The 26,880-nt window shown below is 38.4% G+C and overlaps 1 protein-coding gene across 9 annotated transcripts in view; it reads right to left on the bottom strand.

Annotated features, from left to right (window-relative positions):
• The window catches only part of TANC2 (tetratricopeptide repeat, ankyrin repeat and coiled-coil containing 2), a 376,540-nt gene that overhangs the window by 33,788 nt on the left and 315,872 nt on the right, over positions 1–26,880 (bottom strand). For all 9 annotated transcript variants that reach the window (XM_036899778.2, XM_057501594.1, XM_057501595.1 and 6 more), the window contains 3 exons: positions 26,336–26,502; positions 22,414–23,021; positions 9,568–9,676 (listed from right to left, as the gene is read on the bottom strand). In XM_036899778.2, the coding sequence (XP_036755673.1) occupies positions 9,568–9,676; positions 22,414–23,021; positions 26,336–26,502 (884 nt within the window). The remainder of the gene's footprint in view (positions 1–9,567; positions 9,677–22,413; positions 23,022–26,335; positions 26,503–26,880) is intronic.

Raw genomic sequence — 26,880 nt, 5'->3', positions numbered from 1 at the left:
CAGTCATCTTACTATTCTGCCAATATCTGGATCAAGTAAGTTAAAGCAGGAAATCCTGAGGGTAGTTAAGATATTAACAATGAAGTCTGGGACCTAGTAAGTGGATCAGGGAGGTATTCTTTTTAAAAGCTTACGCTACTTCTACTTGCCTTCTGTTCCCTGAAATGCAGGTTGTTCTTGCCTAGAATACTTGCTATGCCCAAATCAGCAACTCATGGCCAACCTTGTTTTATTTATACTCCTGTCCAGACTTCAGACTCCCCTATTCCCATGACTGAATTACTTTGAAGCAAATCCCAGACATCTTATCAGTTAATGTTTATTTCAGTAAGTGCCTCTAAGAGATAAGGACTCTTTTTCAAACATAGCCCAACAGCACTATCATACCTGAAATTAACAAGGATTCTATAGTATCAAATATCCAGGCAGTGTTAAAATTTCCTTGACTATTTCAAAAAAATTTTGTTTTGTTTCAACTGGGATCCATAAAAGGTCCATATACTCTAAGTGGCTTAAAAACACTTCAAAAATGTAAAGAAAAAATTAGGATCTTTCCATTAACTTTTTAAACAAAATATTATAGACCTATTCCACACCTCTACATATACTTTTGCCTCATTCTATTTTGAGAGACATAGTAGTTCATTATATGTATGTATCACAATCATAATTTCTTTAAATTAGGTCCCTAGAGATGGATACTTAGGTACTTCTGTTTTTTGTTTCTTACTATTACAACTATGTTTCAATAGTCATCCTTGTACATATATCTTTATGTACTTGTGCAAGTCTATCTGTAGGATATGTTTCTAGAAGTAGATGCTTTTATACTGTGTGCTATTTTGACATGACTTTGTCAACGTATCTGTGTTTAAACATTCCCAACATGAAATCCACAACTTGACAAAATGAGGAAGGATGAAGCCAATGACTTCTACTCTTCATCTTGTTTCATTCTGTCCTACTTATAAATGATGGACAAGAGGGTGAGCCAAAAGGGCTGGGGCAAATCCTGGCACAGCAGACCTTTGTGTGCCCAGACACACAATCCCATGCTGGGAGGCTGAAACAGAGTCTAGTTATCACCCCTACACTTCAGAGAGATGATTCTTACTTTTATATCCTCCTCCATTATTTGAAAATGGCTGCTAAATTTCTACATTATCCATATTCTCTCTGCCCTGGAGGGGGGAGCTTTGTTGTGAATCTCTCTACCAGAGTGTCCATCTAGGCATGAAGAGCTGGGTGCATTGTGAATAATGAAGACTGATACCACATCTTCTGATTGCTCATTATTATTTCAGGACTTCTTTCATTTGTATTAATAACAGGGACATTAATCACAAACTCTCTAATTTGGCTAATCAGTTCATATGCAAACAACTATCAAAAAATGAAGCACACCCATCACTAAGTGTTTATGATTGTTTATTTTGACATATGAGATTGAGTATTTCCCATTCTTTTTGGAAGAATTCCAAGAGCTACTCAGGGCTGGAGTCCAGACAAGTTAGGTTATAAAGCTTGCTTCTATGGTAGATTCTGGAAAACCAGGAAACTTAGCTCCAAATCCCCTTTTGGGCCTTAGTCTCCACTTAGAATATGTGTGGGATTCAACAAGGTCTTTTGAGGAGCAAGAAAGTCTATTCATCAATTAGACAGAAAAGTAATTAGAAAGAAACTAGTATCTGTAATTCAACAGAGGAAACTTAGCAATGGAAGGCATGCTTTATATATATATGGCTGAAGGATAAAACGGGAAGGAATGTAACATTTATTCAGTACCTACTACATAGCTAGGTTCTGTGCGAAAGCCTTTTCATATGTTAGCTCCTTTAGTTTAATCTAATTTCTATGACAGTCCTATAAAGTAGAATTTATCACCGTTTTTATCTAAGAGGAGACAAGCTAGAGAGGGTTAAGTAATTTGCCCAAAGTCACACCACTACTTAAAAAAATGGAGCAGGAATTAGAAGCCAAGTCCTTTTTACTCTAAAGTTCATATTCCTTCCACTATACCAAATTGAAGAAAGTAGATGTACCCAAGTCAGGACTTCAGTTCTGAATTTCTAGCTGGAAAAGCAGCAAGTAGGAATAGATCAAACAGCTGACAACTGGCTTTTCCTTTTGCCTTTAATTACAAACCATTCTCTAGCCTTGAGTCTCTTCAAAATTGTTCTTTTTAATCCAGACAATCTGACCAGCTACTATGGCTTTACTCTTATGATTTCAGCTAAGCATTGTTGACTTCTTTTCCAACTTTGAACTTGAAAGTAAAACTATGACTAAGACTTGTACTAGTCAACTTTCTATTTAACATTGATTTAAGTGGGATCCCTTAGATAGGTTCACTTAATCCATAGAATATTATGAATATTATTTTACAGAAAAATAATGCTAGACCAGTGTATTAAAGTCACATAGCAATTCTCCTTTTGCTCAAGATCTCTGGCATCAACTGGAGTTCGGAAAATGTTATATTTAGCTTCTCTGGAAGATGTAGCAATTCACTCCTCTGCTCAGGATCTACACATTTGGATTTAGTTTTCTTGAATGTAAATTGCCTCTCTTTTCTGTGTGATCCTCAGCATAGTCTCAGTCATTTAGGGATACCAAAGGCATTTTAAATGAGAAAGCCTGAGATGTTTAGAGAAAAGCGGGATGTTCCTAGAATTCAGTCATTAATTTTTGCTCAAGGAGACTTGGATGGATTTCCACTTCTGGTAATGATGGATCTAAGTGATCTGGACAAACATTTCTGCTAAATGCAAATAGGAAAAGCTGCACAAAATTTAAGAAGCATCCTCCTTAAAGACATGAGAGGACTAACAAGCTGCAGAAGAATTACTGGGCCAAGATCTAGGATAAGATAGAGTTTAGGGGAGCATTTTATAGCTGCTTTCCCAAGGGGTGTGTGTGTGCCAATTCTGGAGAGTTAGCTAGGTGTACTTTTGATAGCTTTGGGATTTTTAGGACAGTGAAAATTACTCTCTGTGATACTGTAAGGTTAGGTACATGATATTATCCCATTTGGCAAAATCCATAAAACTGTACAACACAAACAGTAAACACTGATGTAAACTATGGACTTCAGTTATATATATCACAATAATATATCAATATAGGTTCATCAATTTAAATAAATGTAGCATAGCAGTACAAGATGTTAATAATAGGGGTAACTATGGTGGGGTGATTGAGTATGTGGGAACTCTGTATTTTCTGTAAACCTAAAATTGCTGTAAGAAATAAAGCCTCTCAACAAAAAAATTCTGGGTTTAAAAAAAGTTCTGAATTCTACTCCAGAACAATGAATGGTGATCTTTGGGAATAAGGCTCAGAAATGTATGTGTGTTTAAAGCTCCCCAGGAGAATCTACTGTATAGCCAAAGTTGAAACCCACTGATCTAGATCTATAGATATATCTTAAATATACAAAGATGGGTGAAAAGAAGTTAGAGCACTATATAAAGAATGTATTATTTATATCAAGTTTAAAAAACATGAAGTAATTCATTCTGCATATTGTTCATGAATACATGTTTATGTTTGGAAAGTACAAAATACGGTTGAGAAGAATACATGCTAACTACAGGGTACAAATTATCTCTGAAAAGGGAGAGAAATAGGGTAAGAGGAGGACAAAGGAGGCTTCTACTGTAAGTGTTACATTTTTCATTTCTTAAAAATATAAAGATTTGAAGCAAACATGGAAAAATCTTAACATTTGTTAAATCTTGTAGAAAGCATTAGATTATTCAATTACCTGCTCTTTCCTACTTGTTAGAAATACTTCATAATAAGATTAAAAAAAGGGATAGGGACATCTCTTCCTCTAAGATAAGAAAAAGGGAAGTAAGAATTGATGACACAGATTGATTTATTGGTGAGAGAGAGTAATTAAGGAAGTCACACTCAATGGCTTTGACTTTTTCAGGGACTCAGAAGTCAGGCTGTTTGTTGATTTAGTTGACTTGTTTAAGAGCTAGAGAAAAAAGAAATGTGAAAAGAAGCTGAGTAAGAATAAAACTTGGTAAATGAACTTCAATTAAATGGCCCAGTAGATGGACCAGAAAGCAGTACTGAGAATCCCAGTGAGGTTGGAATAAATACAAAGGAAATAAGCCTGAAATATACAGCTAGACTCCAGGACTTGGGTATGAGCTTCACTTGTACCATGGACTTGCTCTACTGGTTTCTTCTGCTTGGTGGGGTTGACCCTTTGCTTCTATTAGGTGTGGGAAGAAAGTTTCAGTTTCGTTAAATTCAACCTGACAAAGGTGGCAGGCAAGATCTATTATCAGGCACAATATAACCAAAAATAACCCATAATTAAATTCTGAGCTAATGGATTCTTAAAGAGAACTTAAGGCTCAGATAACTAAAGAAAGTGTTTCTTCAATATCCATAACTAATGCTCAGGCAAGAAGGGCTCTCTTTTGTCAATGGTAATGGAGTCTCTTCCTTAATTTGTTAGAATCTAAAATTATAACACTGCTTACCAGCCTGTAGAAATCTCTTTATTTTTTTATTTTTATTTTATTTTATTTGTTTTTACTTTGGTATCATTAATATACAGTTACATGAGCAGCACTGTGGTTACGAGATTCCCCCCATTATCAAGTCCCCACCACATGCCCCATTATAGTCACTGTCCATCAGCATAGTAAGATGCTATAGAGTCTCTACTTGTCTTCTCTGTGTTATATTGCCTTCCCCGTGCCCCCGCGCCCCCACATTATGTGTACTAATTGTAATGCCCCTTATTCCCCTTATCCCTCCTTTCCCACCCATCCTCCCCAGTCCCTTTCCCTTTGGTAACTGTTAGTCCATTCTTGGGTTCTGTGAGTCTGCTGCTGTTTTGTTCCTTCAGCTTTTGCTTTGTTTTTATAGTCCAGATGAGTGAAATCATTTGGTACTTGTCTTTCTCCACCTGGCTTATTTCACTGAGCATATACCCTCTAGCTCCATCCATGTTGTTGCAAATGGTAGGATTTGTTTTCTTCTTATGGCTGAATAATATTCCATTGTGTATATGTACCACATCTTCTTTATCCACTCATCTACTGATGGACACTTAGGTTGCTTCCATATCTTGGCTATTGTAAAAAGTGCTGTGATAAACATAGGGGTGCACACGTCTTTTTCAAACTGGGCTCCTGCATTCTTAGGGTAAATTCCTAGAAGTGGAATTCCTGGGTCAAATGGTATTTCTATTTTTAGTTTTTTGATGAACCTCCATACTGCTTTCCACAATGGTTGAACTAATTTACATTCCCACCAGCAGTGTAGGAGGGTTCTCCTTTCTCCACATCCTTGCCAGCATTTGTTGTTGTTTGTCTTTTGGATGGTGGCCATCCTAACTGGTGTGGGGCGATATCTCATTGTGGTTTTAATTTGCATTTCCCTGATGATTAGTGATGTGGAGCATCTTTTCATGTGCCTGTTCAGCCTGTCTTGCTCAGAATGTTTGAATACTTCAAGACAACAGGGGAAGCATGAAGAAACAAGAGCAATCTCATCTTAGGGATCTTTGCTATGGCTCAGATATCTTATGATCATGGAAAAAACTAACTTAGGGCTTATCTAATATGTTTCTTTAAGGCAAATTATTTACATATATATCATCAGTGATTCACTTTTAGATATCCAAGTGTCTCAAATGAATTACAACTGTTTTTATCTGACCAACCTCGTGGTCATGTTGGTTATACTGAAAGGATACTGGTAAAAAAGGGAATGGTACCTTTCACTGCAGGGAAAGGACTGGCAAACCATGGCCTGAGGCCAAATGCAGCCTTCCACCAGCTCTCATAAATCGTGTTCTACTGGCTTCTGGCCACAGCCATTCATTTGTGTGTTGTTTCTGGCTGCTTCTGAGGTACAATGGCAGAGTTCAGTGGTTTCAACAGAGACTGTATGGACTGCAAAGCTGTATTTGCCAAACACTGCTATACAGGGTATACCGCTGAAGGGAAAGAGTGAATTATGTGGAGTTTATGCTCATTATTAAGTCATATTATCAGTAAAGAGATTATTATTAATAATTGATCATAAAACCTCATTTAGATATGTCTGTTACTTTGCATTTTATAATGTACTTTTTTCTATATATCTTGTATCTATGATGCTTATAATAATCCTGAGAGTTAGTCATTGTTACCATTTTGCAGATGAGAAAACTGAGAATGCATAAGTGGCAGGGTCAGTACTTGAACCTGTGCCTTCTGACTGATGTCAGAGATCTTCCACCCTCAGCTGCCTACTTACAGCACTTTCCCCCCGGGCCAGTAGTTCTATTCTGGTAAGAAATGTTACAGGATTGACTAATCAAAAGAACATTTTAGGGTGGGGGGGAATTAGCAAAATAGGTGAAGAGGATAAAGAGGTACAAACTTCCAATTATAAAACAAATTAAGTCATGGGGATGAAAAGTACAACACAGGGAATATAGTCAATAATATTGCAATAACTTTATATAGTGATAGATAGGCAACTACACATCATGGTGAGCATTTTGTAATGTACATATTTGTCAAATCACTATGCTATAACCTGAAACTATTATATTATTGTATGTCAACTATACTTCAATTTAAAAATAAGGAACATTTTAGAGGGTAGCATTCAGGGAGATAATTGCAATTGCAAGAGCATTCTGAAATCCTTCCAGTGATTAGACTCAACACCCTATGTTACAAACTAGACTGAAATACATCTGGCCACAATTCACAGATTAAAAAAAGCCTAAGTGGCAATCAGAGAATTGCAAAGACTTATAAGTGTTCAACATTACTGGACATTAAGGAAATGCAAATTAAAGTCACACTGAGATACTATTTCACAACCACTAAAATTTTAGGCTAAAATAAGAATGATGAAGAATGTCTAACAAGTCTTAGCAAAGGTTTGAAAAAACTGGAACACTCATACATTGCTGGTGCTATACCACTTTTGATAAACAGATTGGCAGTTCTTTAAAATGTTAAGTACAGAGTTACTATATGTCCTAGCAATTCCACTGGTAGGTGTGTGTGTGTGTGTGTGTGTATATATATATATATATATATATATATATATCTTCAGTTCTCTTAGATATATATAAACACATCTTCAGTTCTCTTAAGAGAACTGAAGATGTGTTCACACAAAAACCAGAACACTAACATTGTGAATGTACCTAATGCCACCGAGTTATTCACTTAAAAATGGCTAATTTTATCTTAAAATTATTAAAAAAGAGAAAAATCAGCATGCTAATGTTCATAGTGGCATTATTCACAATAGCAAAAAGTGGAAACAACCCAAATGTCCAACTGGTGACTGGATAAGCAAAATGTGGTAAATCCACACAATGGGATATTATTTGGCAACAAAAAGGAATGAAGTTCTGAAACATGCTACAACATGGATGGACTCAAAAAACATTATGCTAAAAGAAAGAAACCAGACACACAAACCACATATTGTATGATTCCATTTACATGAAATGTCCAAAGAAGTCAAATCTGAAGAGACAGAAAGTAGATGAGTGGTTGTCAGGGGCTCGGGGAAGCATGGAGAGTGACTTCAAACAGGCATGAGGTCTATTTTTAGGGTGATGGAGATATACTAATAGTGGTGATAATTATACAACTATGAAAAGCCATTGACTTGTACACTTAAAATAGGTGAATTTATGGTATATAAATTATACCTCAATAAAGCTGTTAAAAACAGAAAGAATGCAAAGGGCTCCATAGAGAGTCACACATATCCACAATTACAAACTCTCAGGGTGATTTTTTTCATGACTAAAAACAAAGGAAATCTAAAATTAACTGGAAAGGAGTATAAATTGGACCAAATGTCACTGCTCATTGGAAGTTCTAGGTGATTCTGGTTGTAACCATAGAGTCTGTCTTTGCCTTTTTATGACCCTCAGCTGAGGGAGACAGAAGTCTAGCAGTTTGGGAGAAGCTAAGGCTTGTCAATAGGGAACACTGTGCATATTAAGGACCCTGAAAAGTGCACCATCAGGAAAGCACAGGCCAAGTTTACATTCTTCAGCTCGCAGTCATGTCACCACCATGTGCTGTATACCCAAGTATTTATGGCCTGAATCACACATGGAGCCAATCTTATCTCAGGCAACCATGTTGTCTGCAGTAACATAAGATAAAACTGTGTCAATGACAGGAGTGTATGGTTTAAATATAAGTTTCCCTCTACTGGATAAAGTCATACTGGGTCAAATGAAAGTCCTTATCTTTTATCTGTTAATGTGGTGTTTATTTTATGGTGCAGAAAAGACAAGCATCAGCTTCTTTACATCTGATCCTAGGCAGATGGAGGGCTAAAAGCTTAAGTGTTTAAAAGAAGTGATGCTTAATACTTGTTTCTTTCCTATCTAACTGGAGGATAATGATCTTAGAGTTCATAGAAGGAGCAGATGTTTTTCAGTCCACTTGAAACTGCAGTGAGACACCCTGCCTGTTATGTTAGTCCTACTCTGTTCCCACTAAGTAGGGTCACTGGGTAAGGTCATTTCTGGTACAGTGATTTGTTAGATAAAACAATTATGATTCAAATAGAGGACTTGTCACTGGGGGTTTTCACTTTTATTTGTCTGATGGGACAGGTTTCTGGCTGTGTGCTTATATACTGGGAAGAATTTGCTAGGCTCTTGGAGTTGCCCTAATGTCATCTTTCTCTTCAAAGAGAACTGTTTAATCTTTAACAGTATCCCTTGGGGTAAGTCCAACATAGAGAGCTGTTGAAGATTACCTATACTTCTTAATCCTGAGGCAAGAAAAGCACTTTGAAGAGACTGTAGGGATTGGAGGTAGTAGAAGGAATAGCAAACTGTGGGCTAGAAACACTGGAACAAATTTCTTCCTTCACTTTTGTGCTTTACCCTACAACTATTATCTAGTCTATCAATTCCTTGAGATTAGGGACTACAACTTTTTTGTTTTTTTATCCCTAGCACCAGTACATGCCTAGGTAAACACTGAATAAACAAATGAATGCAGACATGCACAAACAGATGAATTATGTGCCCTCTTGTGGATCCTCCATTCCAGCCATGAATATTCAGAGAGGGAGGCTGATGTTATAGAGTTCTTACAAGTTTTGAAACTATTGGTAGAAAAACTGGAGTTGTAATTTGAATAGAGAATGGGGGAAGTAGCACAAAGGAAGGTTATAGTTGCTTCCAGGTAAATAGTCTGAAAATATAGCAATGAGGAACACTAATTGCTACACCACCACCACTATCTTTAGGAGGTGGTAGATCATATGTGGAATTCACACAAACATGTTTATACCCTTCTTTCCTAAATGGTTATACATGTACATTTCCTGGAAAGCCTAGCAATCCACTAAACTGGCAGATAACAAATGTGGTTCTCTTCCCAAAGGTCTATGGAGGAACAGGACATACATTTTAGGCACTGGACCAAATCTGCAACAAAATAATTCTAGAAAGCAGAGATGACATGGAAATAACAGTAGCTTCCCAAACACAGTGTTAAGGAAAGCCTGCTGGAGATGGAAAGAAGAAAAGACTCCAACTTCTCTAATTACCTTAAAGATGTGTGCTTTTAGGATGTGATGTCCTAGTTCAATAGTCTGCTGTCGGTTTAGTTTTCCCTCTTGGCGGGAAAACCAGAAGGCAAGTAGTGTATGACCACTCCTGCGAAGAAAAAGAGACTCATTTTAGAAATTCTAATGCTCCAATTCTGCTTTGGGTAGGGGACTGTTCAGATCTAGCCATACTTCCAGCAAGACTGCCTCATTCAACCTGTTTCTCAGGGAAGGGCACCTGCTGCTGGATACAAAGGTTCCTAACTTTTACCAGTCCTTTACCCAAATCACATGTGTGAATATCACAAAATGTCATTTCTAGTTGGCTTACGCCCATCCCACGCACAGATGTCATTAAAAGATTCATTTTTATTTCTGCCTCTGACAACTCCCCTTATTTAACCCATGCTTTAAATGTCAGTCTTCCTCAGGATCTCATTTTTGGCCCTAGTCTGTTTTGTCTCTCAATAAGTGCATCCATCCTCAAAGCCTTTACCACCACCTATAGTATATCCTGTATCTTCTTCTCTATCTAGACTTCTCAGTCTTAGACTAATCTACATCCAACTGTCTATGGATTTCGCCACCTGGGGGTCCCACAGTACTTCAAACTCAACCTGTCCAATGAGTCAACAAACTCTTCCCTGAGTAAAGTCTTTTTTGATCAGCCTCCACCTATCCCCCAAGCTGAGAAAAGGACAGCACTTTCTAGTTGGTGTTACCATTACAGGTTGTATGTATCTTTCGTACAGTGTCTGCTACACTATCACATGTTCTCTCTCCTACTAGACTGTAGGTTTCTCAATGCATCCATACCCTCTCATCTCCTTGTTGACAGATCCCTAATCTGTTATGAAGGAGAAAACTCATTTTCTGCCTCTGTATGTTGTTTTATCTCCCCATGATGCTCAGAACTTCTGCAACCTCTTAATCATGTGTCAGCTGCCCAGAAAGTAGAGCCAAAAGAAGAGCTAGGCTAAGAGAACGGCAGAAAAACAAGAGTCTGAGTCCTGACTGTACAGCATCAGGATAATACAACCATTATCTCAGCTCCAAGCCTAATGAATTAATCACAGAGAAGGAAAAAGTCGCAAGTCAATTTTAGTTGGTGACACTTCCTTGAAAGGAGGCTCAAACATCTACTAGGTGATTTTCTCTCATACTGAACACTGGCTACTTTGCCAGCATTAACATTTGAAGGTATCTCACACCAAAGTCTGAAAAACAAACACATTCTTTATTTCTTCTTTTTTAAAGCTTCAGTAAAGAACCTGGAGAATAGGGGATGGGACAGCTTCTATGAGGAATCATCTTGGAGAGATTTCATTCCAATAAGACTTTAAAAAGAAATTCTACCATGTTCTAACCTTGAGCTTCACAGAATTTTTGAATGCTAGTGGATACTAAGCCACCTCATTTGATTGGATAAGATTAACCATATGGAAAGGAAGTTATGTAATTGAAAGAGTGTCTCAGACGAGTATAGTCTACTTAGAATCATCAGGTATCATCTGAAGGTATGCTGTTTCATGCTTATAAAATCTGGAAATTGCTACTGAACTTTTATTTATCCCTTGAAAGCTCAATTCTGTTGGTAGGCTATTTTAATAGAGCATATATAAGTTAGAAGATGAGAAGCATAAAGTGCTCTATCTCAAGTTCTCAAAAATCCTATCCAGTTATTAACACTGAAGTTATTGTAGCCTCTCTGGTGTAAGAATTATTACTTTAAGTGACTCATCCATGGGGGCACACAGTGACTAGACCTGACTACAGGTTTCTGACCCACTACCTACGCTTCAGGCCATTAATGAGAATCCACACCTATCAGGATTAAGGTAAAAAGCTCTTGTCTGACAAGGGAATGAATCAGACACAGAACTGACTTTGCCCCAGCATTTTCATTTTACTACCATAACTAAGAAATCCTGGCAAGATGCATACGTTTGTCTAGTATGCATTTCAGCTAGCTCTGGTTGTTAGTGCTGGCTGTTGCTGCTGTTGGTCAGGCACTGAGGAGAAATAGCAGGCAATTAGGTTAAGGAAAAGATGAAGGCGATTATGGACACAAGCATATCACATTACTTATAAAAGAATGGATCTGATTAGTTCATTGGACTCAAAGCATATAATGTTCAGGACACAAAGAGTAAGCAATTTATACTACATGCTAGCATTTCCAGTTGTACCTTACTGTTCTGATAAAATATGGTGCCATTGGCTAACATACAGTCTGAATGGGTAATACAGCACTTGTCTGTATTTCTATTTTTCTTATTTGCTCATGCCTGAACCTTATTTCTTTTGACTCCTAGCCTCACCATTCTTTAAGATCACTACTAGCCTCTTAATTGGTTTTCTTTTTCATTTTTTCCCTCTGGCATTAGGCTCTACTGAAACGCCTCTCTTAAAACTCTCTCCTCTGACATCTAGGACACCACCTGCCGCCCTTCCTCCCATTTCCTTCAGTGACCTGACTTCTTGCTTCACTCCCCATTTGCTCTGCTTTCTTAGGCCACTCCCATCAGTCTCCTGGCTTCACTGCTCACCTGGATGTGAATGGTCCTCACAGAGACATCTCTAGCAGTGAAGCATTGTTTTGCTTCTTTAACTGCCTGCTGGATCCCTCTACCCTCAAATGACAATTCAAATGACCTGTCAGGACACTGATTGGAGTTGAAGCCTTCTCTCCAAACCAAATCCCTTTACAATTTACTTTTAAAAATACTGTCAGTCATGAATGTACTTAATACCACTGAACTGTATAGTTAAAAATGGTGAAGATGGAAAATACTGTTATGTGCATTTTACCACAATAAAAACGTCTTTTAAATGAAAAAAAAATACTGTCAGTCACTCTGGAGAAAGGCCTAGTTGTTTTGTTTCTCCTCCCTCTACACTTCCTCTCTTGGAAAACTGCAAGAGCCTCATTCTCTCCACAGCCTGTGCTTTGGCCCATGCCACTGATTGCCCTGCAGAAACCTGATCAAAATTCTGCTCATAATTCTTCAACGGCTTTCTGTTTCCTCCTATACACAATCTAACCTCCTTAGCATGGTATTCAAAGTCTCTCTATATTTGTCTCTTCTCCATTTGTCTGTCTTTACCTTTTTATCTTGTACTTATAATTTCAGACAGAGTAAATTATTTTAGGATTTCACACATGCTTTCCTGCTGCCTGAAATTCTCTTCCTCATTTAGTTCATCAGGCAAACTATTTCTCCTTTTGAAAGTCTCAGTTCACATCATCTCCTCTGTGAAGTCTCCCCTGTTGCCCCTAGACAGACTCGGGGGTTCTTCCCTTCGGTCCTTGTTGTACCTGGTACCCATCTCCATTACGCACCTCCTGGAGCATACTCTGCTCATCACTATTCCCACCAGACTGTGCAACCATGCAAGCTATGCTTTCTCGCACACGTATTCCTAGGTAACAGGAGCACATACTTGCAGAGTAAGTGTATTAATGCCATACATTTGTTTACTACCTTATTTTTTTTCAAAATCCTTTAACACTTTACTCGATTATCACACAGACCTATCCTACAGGCACAGGAGTAAATACTGTATTTAGTGGAAGTACGCTATAAGTATGTGGAAATAATTCTGCCCTCATATTACCCGCCCCCCCCCCAACTGGTCTTTAAAACCACATATCAACCCTCATTAAAGCTGGTTTTGATTACCATCATCTTTAATTATAGAGGGAAGACATGGGTATGTTCAGTCATGCCTAAAATCATGTCACACTGATTGGGGCTTCCCCGTATTATAGTGGGAGACTGACGAAAACTTAGCATGATTGAAGGACAGATTCCAGTTCACATAGCTGGATGTAAAAGAGATGGGATAAAAACCCAGGGGTCTTCTGAAATCTAGTTCCGTTACCATACTGACAAGGTTAGCAACTTGGTTTTTATTTCTGGGCACATCTGTGTGAAAAGGTCAACCAATGTAAAGAACAATTCATTTGTGTAATACAAAATGTTCTTAATATAATTAAAATGAGCAACTGTTAATTCTGACATTTTTGGTGGCATTTTGGGAGAGAGTAGTTAAGACATAGAGGAAGCCATGTGACTGGGTTCTGGCTAATGCAATACAGGCAGAAATTATATTCATCACTTCAGACCTGGCCCAGAAAAATCTCCAACTTCACGACCTTACTTTCTTATTTCTTCTTCTGACTCTAATAATTATGCCCTCGTAAATTATTATTTGGTTCATCATTATTACTAGTATTTAAATATACCCATTCTGTTTTCATGCTTCTAAACTACCCGCTTTATACTCTTAACATGGTGACTCTTGTTTAGTCTTACGGTTTCTACTGTCAGTTATTGGCTGATTAACTCTCAAATGTGTAACCCCATGCCTTGAGCTTTCTTTTCCTATTCTCTGATGTCCCATGTATAAAATATTTGTGCATCTTCACATGGAGGCACTTCATTATACACATGTCCCAAACAGGACTCACCTTCCCCCGTAGGCCTGTTCTTCCTCCCGCCTTTGCTCATACTTGAACCCCTCCTCCATTCACTGCTCTTTGTTGGTCAGCAGCTTCACTGTCCTCATCACTCGAGGTAAGTTTTGTAGTTATTTTTAATGTCTCTATCCTCACAAAAAAGGACCAATGCTTTCGAGTACCTCCAAAATGTCTTTCCTACATATACCTTGCTTTCTATTCTGACATTATAGCTCTTGGCATCTCTCACCTAGACTACTGCTGCAGTAAGCCTCATAACAGTACCCCACCTGCAGCCTCTCCTGTCCTTCAACCCATCTTCCATATACTGCTTATTAGAGCTACTTTTCACATCATCAGTTATCTGAACATTGTCTCCTCCTCCTTAAAAAGTCATAAAGACTCCTTGTTACCTACAGAATAAACTGTAAACTCTTAGGCATTCAAGGTTTTTTTCCCAGAGACATTTCCTATCATTCTGACCATGTATCTTATTCTCTGATCATAGCTTCTCACAATTCCCCAAAGCCACACCTTATCTTCACACTTGCATTTGCCCCTGCCACGATCTTTTCTTGCCTGCCCATGGGGCTCTCCCACTCCAAAGCTGCTTAATGGGATCAATTCATCCTTCAAGGCCAAATTGAACATTGTCTCTTCTGCAGAGCATTCTTCTTTGTCTAGGTTCCTACAGTACTTTGTATTATGGCACTATTGGTGGTTGCTGTGGGTCTGACTTCCCTTCAGAGGGTAATGGCTTTAGTGTCAGGGGCTGTCTTATTCACTTAGGTTTCTCCAGTGTATAGTAGAGTCCTTGGTGTAGAGTGGAATTATAAGAGGGAGAATGAATGAGCTCAACAAACATTCCATGAATGAATAAATGCAAAGTAGATGGGTTTGAGGAGGACTTTCATATCCACTTTCCAATTACTACCCTTGAATTTGCAGGCACCACTGTTGCCACAGTTCGACTGTGAAATGAGTGTGACTATGACTCAAACACTGAGAACAGACTGCCAATTCTGATCTTTTTCACCTCTCATCTTAATGAATCTGCCTGCAGTTAAACTTTGGTGGTTACTGCCTTACAGTCTACTGGTTGTTATCAATTCTCAGCAAATGACACCCACACATCTTTGTAAAAATTCTTTCTCCCAGCTTTTCAGTCAGTAACTGCTTTGGCATGTTCTTTGAATGGCTTTCTCATGGAACCTGAATACAAAATACATTTCTAGTCAGCTTGTCCTACTGTTTCATATTCAACGTGGAAATCAATGAGCCTGATGAAAATAAACTGTAAGTAGCAGACTATAAACAAAGCATGCCCAATATGTACCTTTGTAGAAGTACATGGAAGAGCATCACTTCTTTTTAAACACAGAATATAGACAGAAATTTGCCTTCTCCCACTTCATCTCAGTTTCTTATTGCCCTTCTTTTCTTTTGATACATTACTGGTCCTAGGAAAATGGACATTTCTCCTCTTACAATGAAGTCTTTAGGCAGTTGGCAGGGCTTCATAGGCCAGAGAGCTACAACTCCATTGAACTGTAGCAGTTTGGAAATCAACAGGAGGCACAGATTTATCACTCTTATCTTCCTCCTCCACGTTCCTCAGCTCTTTGTTTATATGCCCTGCCTTGAATTATAGTTGGTTATAAATGTGTCTGTTAAAATCATGAACCTGTAAGTCCTGGTAGACAGACCTATTTTACTTATATTTGTATCCCCTGCAGTGCTTAACACAGAGCCTTGAATATATTGCTTGATAAATGTGCATTGAATGCTTGCTGAAATGTGTGTCTTCACTTACTCTTGCATGTGGTAACAGCGAACAAGAAAGACACTGTCTATTGAACTGTGAGAAGAGTTTCTCAAATATTTTCAGTTATAAGCTTAAAATTAGTAACACTTATCATTCCTTTGTTTACTCATTAATTATTTTAAAAAAATTGACTGAGTGCTTACGGTGTGCCAGGCAGTCTGTTAGTCATTAGGAAGACCAAGGTAACCATGGCAGGGAAAGTCCTCAGAAACTCACCACATTCTAGAGGGGCAAGTGGACAAAAGCGAGTACTCCCATATAACAAATTAATGATAAATTATGACAGTGTTAAAAAGGAAGTAAAAAGGTTACGATGATAAAGAAAGCCAGGAGGGACTTAGGTAAGTGGACAAGAGATGGCATTTAAACCAAGATGAAGGAGTGAGGTCCTGCAATGTGATGAAGCTAGGGAAAGTGACCAGATGGAGGGAACTGTTCAGTGCAAACGTCCAGAAGTGGGAAAGAGCTTTGCAAGTTCTAGGACTGGCAGGTGATCAATTATGACAAAAATATTGTGAATAAGAGGGAGAATGAATGAGCTCAATTTAAAGAGGTAGGCAGAAGCTATCTTTGTAATATAGGGCTTTGAAATTCTAATCACAACAAAAGCCACTGAAGAATTTTCAGGAGGAGGTCATATGGTCTGATTCGTGTTTACAAAAAACTCACTTTGAACAGAGTGGTGTTTGCCATAGAGGAGGGGGGTGGGGGGATGGGTAAAACAGGTGAAGGGGGAAAAATTAGTGAGAATGTTTGATATCTTGATCTGGGTGATGGTTACATGAGTGTGTAAACATGCTAAACTTTATCAAGCTGTACACTAAGATTTGTACGTTTTATTGTATGTACCTAAAAAAAAATCATTTTGGCTGCTGGTGGAGAATGGATTGAAGGGGAGACCAATCAGGAGGCTAAAGTAGTTCACATGAAAACTGAGACTGTGGTCAGTAGAGATGGAAATAAGTAAGTGAATACTTGTGAGTAATATGTAAGTGGTAGAACCAACTAGGACAGAAGGCTATTAGTGTTGATTTTACCAAATGTGAAGATCTAACTGCTTCTGAAAGTCTCCAAAGACAGCTGAGTAAGTTGCTCTACTCACAAAAAAGAGAATGTGCTGTCATACCCCACTAAGCTGGTGATAGCTCCTGACTGCTGTGCCATTAATCTTTGTTTGGCAATTTAGGAAAGCCCGTGGGATTCTCATCTTCTCATTCGGCCAGTGGTGCTTTAGAGACTTCATCATCAGGACAAATTGGTCTATACTTTTATGCTACTTTTCAGTACCAAAAATGTCCCTTAATCACCTGTTCTACTTCTCCTCATTTTAGATTTTTAGTAAAGTTGTTTTAACTAGGATTTGCTAAACTGCGCATACCACTAAAAAAAAGGCTATATATAATATATACATACATACACACACACACACACATATGGCAGTAATACTTTCTTGTAGCAAAATCCAACATACAGGAGAGTACAAGTCTGTTCTGTGCTTTTCTTAGTTGACTCTTCTGCATGTACACCAACTCATAAAATGATGCTCTCTCTCTACCTTACCATAAGCAGAACTATTTCTCTGTATATTTATTAACTTGGCAAACATCACATAAGTTTTTCTGACAGTAAGAATAAGCAGTTCTCAGTTTTAAGTGGGTTGGAGAATTGTGAACATTGGCTTTACCCAAACTTATTACTCTTGGATTTGAAAAAGGAAACAAATGTTATTGCTGCCCATCTTTGAAGGTATGAGAGTTTTAAAGATGGGAACAGTGTGCCATTTGAATAACAGATGTGGGTCCCATGTTTTATGCTGAGAGAAAACAAATTTGTAATGTTAAAGGGCATTCATGCACTGACAAACTGGACATATTCCAAGATATACATTATATTTCAGGTAATTTTTCCCTTGCATTATATCACAAATACATGACCTTGGGTTGTTAGAGTAATACTTCATATTTGGGTCTCAAATTTATTCCTGATGCCAACAGGGTGTTAGAAACTGGATTAGATAATAAGGAAAATATATTTATTAGCAAATTAGACAAATACCCAATGATATTACAGATCAATGAAATCTCTTCCTGGAAATTACACATCCAAATCATGACATCAGAAGATGGATTTCCTTTAGTGGTAGAAAAGAATCAGAAGTGAAGCAGATCTAGATCCCACCTGGAGCTTAGACAGCCAGTATTTCCAGGCAGGTAAGACCATCTACTAATAGTCAAGTGCTTGGTACACTTCTCTTCTCTTTGCTTTAACTCTTCCAAACCTCCTAAGTGCTGATTTAGTTCCAACAGACCTTTTTTTCCTTTTCATGATCCATCACTTTGCTGAATTCTTTCCTAATGCTTTCAGAAAACAGAACCCATCCCGCAATTTAAAGGTTTGTTGCAGCAGCCTGTAATGGCTATCTGGAGCTGTAACCTCGAGTTGAGCTTCAGTGGGGGTAAGTTTAAATGTCCTCCTGCCTGGAGGCTCATGTTTGGATTAAAAAAACCAAGCAAATAAAATCACAACCCTGAAACTCACCATTCTGTGGTCATTTCAGACCCATGCATTCTACAAGAAGCCAGGCAGTACAGGTTCCCAGCACATGGTTTTCCTTTACAGGGAGAATGCCCTCTTTTTGTCCTTTAGAAAACTTTGTGGCATGGATTTTGGAGCACCAGGTCTCCACTGTATGATCCACTGACTAACATGGCCAAATAATCAGGAAAAATGCCAGCAGACCATTTATTTTAAGACCTCAATGATGGTCACAAAGAATCAACTATCCCCAAATGTACAGGTAGAGTTTGCGAGCATTTTCCCTTTTGACCTACCATAAAACTTGCTTCTCTTAGTTTGAGGAAATCAGATCAATCCAAATCACCACCTCATTAGATTGTATCAGCTCAACACCCATTAAAGTTCACAACAAGCTTCATATATTTTATTCAAACAGTTCAAAAGAAGGCAGCTGAGGTTACTCATCTCTATATCAAAATCATATATATACATATTTTATATATATATATATCCATCTGAGGGCTGTTCCCAGGGATGGGAGGCTAGATACCATAAAAATAGAGATTGTGAGGAAAGGAAACAGAAAAAAAGTGTGGGGATTCATTCAGGGCTGGCCTAAAGCTATGCAGAAATAGTAAGCAGCGTTGCAAGGCTGTATAAATTGGAAAGCACCACAAGGCTGGTGGTCCCCAACTGTCTACTCCCTCTGCCTCAAATTTCAACTATGAAACTCATTAATGGGTTGGATAACAAAGGCTGGTGACTTCTCTCAAGTGCCTTACTTATTAAAATGCACAAGTTGTTTGAATGTGTTGTCTACCTCCCTCTTGCTAGACTAGCAGAGATCGGTTTATTAGATTAGTGAGTTAATCAGATACCTCAGTGCCTGAGGGAATAAAATATACAATAGACTAATTTCAGAGTACAATAGTGATGATCAGTGGGAAATAGAGAGCAGAATAAGGTGTGATGTCTAAGGTCTGTGGTGCTTCAAGGAGCATAAGGAGCATACTTTTTTTACCTAGCATGTAAATCCAAAATCTTAAGAAGTTTTGATGTGATGAAAGATTTTTCAGTGATACCCCACTTACATTTTGATAAACACATACAAATACCCCACCCTGTTACTAAGGCAAGAAAAGACATCTGTAACTCATATCCTCCTGTGACAGATCTATGTTTATGCAACATTTGGTCATTCTCTCTGGGATGTCAATTCTCTGCCCTGATTCTGGGACAACAGGCAGTCTGATGTTTAAAATAAGGAAAACTCTATCTCAGCTGTAGCAATGACTTCTGGCTCTGCTATTTCCTCTTTCCAGCACCATCCTCAGGTTACTGACTCTCTTCAGTTTAGCAAAAGTACAGCCATGGGTGGCCTTTTTTGGCTTCAGTAGAATATTCTCATCTGTGTCTAATTCCCTAACAAGGTCAACATGCTAAGGGTGAACGAGTGTTGAAAACCCAGAAAAATGGACGAGAAGAGATAGAGATGTCCTGTTGTGTCTGAGAGTTCTCTTTACCCAGAGATATGCATGTCGGGCACTGGCTGACCTGCTGTCACTTATGTCTTCTTGAGTGGGTTTCCACTGGTCTACTGAAATACATTAGATGCTTTGGAGAGAAACTGGAGAACCCCGGGAAACAATATACAGGAAGTAGTGGCTAAAGTCCACTAAGACAAAACTCTGCTTGGAGAGAGTCTTCCTAAACAGGTCTTGCCTGAAATGGAAAGCAGTTATAGCCAGTTTCTTTGAAAGGCCACCTTGGGCTTTGTCAATAGCATTAAATTCTTAGTGAATTTCTACTAAGAAGCTCTGAGATCAATACTTCAGTAACAAAGCTGGTGCCACACAGTGCTGGGTTAGAAGGCTGAATTCCAACTGAAGAAATGTAAGGAAGCTTTTTTGATAACTCCTGGTCCTATTTTATTCTCTGCCTTTATGTGATATATGATGATGCCTCAGCAGCCCTGAGTGTTATTCAATCACCAGGGAACAGACTACACAGCATATGAAGTTAGAAGTGTTTGCTCTTCTTATCCCAGTGCATCAGCCTGTTCCCGAATGCTCCTAGTTAATAAACCATGTTGAGAATGTAAGCCTGTAAAAGCCGTGAAATGGCGATATAAACACCGTATTTTCTCCTTTGGGAACCCCTGAGGATTTCATCTGTTGTAAGGATATTGTTAACTCAGTGGCAGTCTGGCTGCCTTGGACCTCAGCCTTTGGTCCTCTGAGATGTTCCAGGATGAGAGAGTGGATGAGCTAGCAAAGTTTCTCTGGAAACTGATTTCAAAGTGTTTATTAGGCAATTCTAGATTGGTTTCTTTTTCTTAAATATGTGGTTACCAACTCTACATATTAAGCATCAGTAGCAGTACTAGTGGGAGTTATAATAAAAACATCTCGGGAATGCCATACACTTCACAGAAGAGACTCAGACTCAGGTTTTGTTTTTTTGTTGCTAAAGAAATCTTGTCCCCCCCAGAATGCTAATAGCAGAAGACTGTTGCTGCCGATCCAATTAGCCACAGGATTTAGTTAAGGTATATCTGAAGGGTCTATTACTACAAAGAAAGAACAAAAAGAGTGTTCCCTAAACACCTTCTTGATACTCTGTACCATTCTAGGCATTACACTACATAACCCCACTTAATTCTCAACAACTTAGAAATTATTGTCCCTTTCATGCAGATAAGAAAACTGTCTCAGAAACATGTAACTTTCTAAAAGTTAGAAGAGAGAGGATTTACATGCAGGTAATGTGACTCAAAAGTTCATGTCTTTCCATTACAGCTTGTTTCTTTAGGTTTCCCTCTCAAGGAAAACACCACAAAATCTGCTGACTGGCTTAGTACTTAGTATCTTCATCAGAATCTGGAACTCATTTTCTCATGAGTCGGCATGAAGTAGGCTGAGCAGCGTGCCCACGAACACAGCTGTCTCTCATAAGGCTGGGTGAAGAACGTGCCATGAGAGTAACAAAACCCCAGCATGGTCAGAGAGGCTTCGTTTCTCTGGTGAGTCACAGCCAGATTTGGCACATCTTTTTCAGCCAGACTAAGCTTTTTTGCCAGCTATGTTGTTGGTGTCTTCTTTGTTTCCATGAAATCAAGGATATATATATTTACTTTTGAAAACACCAACCTTATTAAAAGAATACTTCCTTTGAAAAGTTAGTGTGGAGGAGTAGAAAGCACACCTCACTAGGATGCTAGAGATCTGGGGTCTACCCAAGACAATGGGAAAGTTTCACATCTAGTCTGGTTTGTTGAGCCAAGAAGGATCTTAAGTCAGAGTCAGGCTTCTCAGGAAGGAGTGCTGGGGTAAATCCGTAATGTCTGCCATGGCACAGGATATGGGAGTGGTGGTCCACCCCACATACTTGCCAGTCCTACTCTAGCCCCTCTTTCTTTATCCCACCTGCTAACTTGCTGACTTTGGGCACGTGATTCAGCATCTGAAGGCCTTTATAGTAAAATGAAGACGACACCTTTTTAATCTAAAGGTAGACTGGTTACACTACCTGATGTCTTCAAGTCTTTTTCAGCTATAAGGTTTCAGATTTAATTTTCCAGTATAAGTCTTAGCAGTAGCAGGGCTTTAATGGGGTTAGTCACTGGTGACTTTAATAACGGTATGGCTTGTAAAAGGGCAACTACAATTTGAAAATGATTCTGCTCTAAGGCAAAGAGACCAACAATATATAAATTCTTTCTTCATAGATGGGGAACACTAAGGAAGTCTGTGAAATGGCTAAATTAATCAGCCTGGGATAACTAGTTCAATCAGAGAAAATTATTTAGAAAATACAGGAATGTAGGGGAACATTCTAAATATCTAAGCAGATTTTGAGTTTTAAAGAAATAACATCATGAGAAAATAAATTACTTAACCTCATTATAGCCTTGTCTGGAGAAGAAACAGAGAATATTTTTTTTTGTGTGTGAAATGTTCAGTGAAGAACACTTTTCATTGCATTCAACACCAATGCTCCATTCAATAAATATAAAACTGCTTATTATAGATTTATGGCTTACCTGGGATCACAGAGAAATTTGGTTTTCTCTCCTTCTTCTCTCCAGATAAGCCATTCTCGAAAAGAAGGATGTACAAACATACGAGTCATGTCTCTGCGCTTGATTAGAAACATGGAGAGGTTCTCCATTCTCTGTTGAAAATCCTCCCATTCTAGTGTGCCTTCAATGCTACCAGCATTGATGGCCTGGAAGATATGTTCATCAGTCAATGGGTGGAGAGAGGCCACGGCCACATTCAGGAGAGGCATCACCCGGTCAAAGGAAGACTGGGTTGGGAACTTCATATTGCACTGGAGCAAATAAACCTCAGAGAGTGAAACAGGAACTACTTTGTAGCTAGAGCTCTTTAATACAAGATAGCCTTTCTCTATGAGGTCAAATGTGAGTTTCAGGTATAAATAGGACCCTTGACTGAGGGTCTTGAGATGAGAACTGAGTTTGCCAAATGTAGTATTGTCCATTTTGCCATTAAGTGAAATGTTATTCTGGATCTCTGAGCTGCTGTGTATCCGGTGCAGGATGTAAGCCTGCAGGTCCTGGTCTATGGCTTCATTCTCTTCTAGTCGATCCAAAAAAATCCTATGGAAAGGCAGCAACTTGGTAATTTCCTAAAACAGATGGAGAGAGAGAGACAGACAGAAAGACCTTCAGTTTCCCCTACTCTTGTGATAAACTATGAAGTCCACCAATTTATTATGAACTTCCAAGTGGCTAAAGAGGGAACACGATCAAGTATTAGTATCCATAGAGTAAAACAAACTGGTTGCACAGGAGGGATATAATTTTTCCTAATATTGAGACCTAAGATAATTTTTTATGGGTCTTCATATAGGGTATATTAGGAGTGATTTAATGGTCAATATTCTAAATAATACTCCTAAAATAAATAAAACCTGGAGTACCATATAACTCTTTTGTTGTAATATTTCTCAGTGTAAACCATGGCATAATGTCAAAGTACAATTCAGTAAGACAAATGCATAAAGACTCAAAGGATGCCATTATAAAAAGGTGGCTTTCTAACCCTCCTCATAAAATGACTGTATTTTAATGTAGGCCTTAGGAGCTGCCTTAGCCCAAAGAGTACTTCTAACAGCGGGAAGCTTGGTACCTTGGGGAAATGGTATTGGGGAAAAGTGACAGGGCTTGTGGTGGCTTAAGGGTGGGTTCCATCTTACCTTATGAGCTAAAATACTTTGCTCCTCTAAGTGTCCACTCTCAGTCCTGCATCAATTTCTTCTTCTTGACTGGATTACAGACAAATGACCCCACAGTTCCTCGCTCCAGCTACCATTCTCTCTCTCTGTTCCCATTTTTAGCACAACTTCACAGAAAAGCTTTTCTCTATTATTCCTCACTCCTCCCTTCCCATTCTCTCCTCATCTGTTGCAATCAGGCTTCAACCCCATCATTTCACTGAAATGGTTCTTGTCAGTGTTATCAGAAATCTTCACTTCGCCAAACCCACAGTCAAGTTTTGGTTCTCGTATCCTCGACCTCTCAGTGGTGTGTGGCACAGGTGACCACACCTTTCTTCTTGACCCGCCTTCTGCACTTGCTTCCACAGCATGTTCCCTTCATTCTCTCTCAGCTCACTGGCCACTCCTACCCCCTTTTTTGTTGGCTCCTCTTTCATTTCCCAGGCCACCCAAGGCTCAGGTCATCATCCTTCTCTCTTATCGAGCCACTTTCATTCATCCCATGCTTCTAAATATCATCTATATGTGGCTGATGCTTAACTTTGTTTCTAGTTTAGTCATTCCCCCCGGAGCTCTCATCTTATCTGTCTACTCAATATGTACACTTGGATGTTTTACAACTTAATGTGACCAAAGCAGAGACACTGAAATTTGACCCTCCTACCACAAAACCTTCTCATGTCAATAAATGGTATTACCACTGACCCTGCCACCAGATCACAGGAGGGATCTGTGATCTTTCCTCAAATTGGCATCTTCCCAGTTGCTCACCAAAAACCCATGATTCACTCTTGAATGTTCTCTCTTGCTCACATCCAGTGGATTCAGCCTATCATCAAGTCCTTTTGATTCTCCTTCAAAATATAGTCCAAATATGACCACTCCACGGTGTCTCCACCATTACCAGTCTAGTATAAGCCACTATCACCTGTCACCTGCACTTCTGCTTCCATTCCTTGTCCCCTACATCTTATTAGCTATAGTCAGCAGCCCAAGAAATCTTTCTAAAAAGGTAAATCAGATCTTATCACTTTGTAAGGCTCCTTGGAGAGGCCTTTCCTATCTGCCCTACCTTAAGTAACTATCATCCCCATTTATCCCTTTACCCTATTTTACTTATCTTCAGAGCATGAACACTACCTACAATTTTAATATATGTCTAACTTTTTACTTATTTATTGTTTGTGTTCCTTACGAGAATAACATAAGCTTCATGGGAGCAGAGACATTGTCTATTGTATTCACTGCTGCATCCTTAGCTCCTAGAAAATGTCTGACACACTTGAAGTACGTAAGAAATGTTTATGGAAATAATGATCAAATATGAGGGTTCATTTTTTTAAGACTTATGAATGAAGTATCTGGAAAATTAATATAGGTCGACTTATGAAGACACTGAAATTTGGACTATGTAGATTAACATGTATACTGCTTTTCCAGTTCTTTGGTATACTGAAAAATTACCATCTTCTCCATCAGTCATATTTAAAATGTCTTTTGAGATTGCACATGGCATTATGTAAAAATGTGAATGAGAATAATGTCTCCTAAGCATACATTTTAGTAAAACTAGTCAGAGATTGTATTCCTGGAAGTTTGTTTTATTCATCCTTCATCTTTAACAATTAAGCTACTGACCAATAATGGTAGATTACATAACTTCTGGTTGTAAAGATGCATTTGTGTTGATTCATCCATATTCTAGAATTGAAAATACTTTGAAACTAATAACAAACATCTGCAAGGTAGAGGCCAGGATTAGAAGTATAGTTTCTGGTCAAAGAAGGCAGTAGAGCTAATTGTTCATTATATAAGAATAACACTAATTACCTGGGAGAGGGGAAAGGGAGGGAGTGAAGACTATTTTCTGTACATTAGCAATGGTCATGAGGGGGTTGAGTCAAAATAGTAGGATGGGTATATAATCATTTTTTAATGTCCATCAAAAGAGGCAATGGTTAGGGGAAAAATGGTTGGTGAACCCTCTTCTAAACCAAGTGTGAATAGAATGGGAGATACCAACTCTGTACAATGAGAATGGTAGAGAAGGTGGAGTCATTCATCCTTAGCCCATAGATCTTTACAAGTTTAGTTCCACATTCCTAGTCCTTCTTCAAGGCCATTAAGTGATCAGTAAATGAGCAGAGAAGGTAATTAAAAAAAAATTCATCTCCCAGTTGTAGTAAATTAAATCAAAGCCTTGGTGTTGCCAATATTTCTTAGAGGATGTCACACACAGAATAAAGTCCACCTTTATGCTATAGAAGAGCTGTTCAACTAGAAGCAGAAAGAGGAAGTAGAAAAACTGACTCTAGACTGCAGACTGAACTGTACTGTGCATGGCATTAAATTATTTAAAGAAAGCACAACAAAAGTCAAACAGTAAATTAGAGTGTTAGGGATTCTATCTGCATTGCTGTCCTTAAGACAAAGTCTAGAGAAGTGGACTTTCTTTTCATGCTATTTTGAGGGACACTTTTTATCAACACTTATCTAAAGCAAAGGGAGCTTGAATCTGAGCTAAAAGAGTCATATCCAGAGGATGTTCTCTTATGTCTCTTACTCTCAAAATATGCTCTTTGGGAATTATTCTTGCTAGCACTATAGGACATGGTAGAGTTTTAAAAAAACTCATCATTAAAGGAACAAGGGCCTAGAACTTTTTTCAGTTTAAGCATTCTCCAAGGTAAAAAGTTATGGCCCCAAAACAAACAAGCACATACCTGTAAACTGGTCCTAACTGTTACAATCAGTTTGAGCCAGGAAGGAAATTTTCCAATCATTTTACTCAGAAATGACACAATTGTATCCCCATAATCTGGTTTGTGAAATTCTGCTTCATTTAATCCATCAATTAAGATGATGAAATCTTCATCTGGGATTTTTCTCTCTGAGATAGAAAGAAACAAATTACTTAATTACCAAGTGGAGAAGTTAGTTCTTTTTGGGTCTTTGATCACGTATCTGTTCAGAAAAAAATATTAGAAAAGATCTCTCCTGTGTTTGGTGAATGCTCAGGATACGTAATTCATTACAAAGACATGGCGTAATTCATTTAGTGAGTTCATTTTCTTTTTCATCAGATGCAAAAGCTTTTGCCATGGAGTGTATGTGTCATCGTCATCAACATTCCCCCCATGTCATCAGCTGTGAGATAGCTGGGGTATTGTATTTGTGAGAATTTGCATATGGAAATTAATTTTTCTCTCATACTTGAAAAAGACGAAAAGAACATGTTGTTTTATTTTCTATCAGACACATATCACAC

The sequence above is a fragment of the Manis pentadactyla genome, chromosome 4 (assembly GCF_030020395.1).
Source record: "Manis pentadactyla isolate mManPen7 chromosome 4, mManPen7.hap1, whole genome shotgun sequence".
Lineage (NCBI taxonomy): Eukaryota > Metazoa > Chordata > Mammalia > Pholidota > Manidae > Manis > Manis pentadactyla.
The sequence above is the reverse complement of the archived record's forward strand: the minus strand, read 5'-3'. Positions and strand labels throughout refer to the sequence as shown.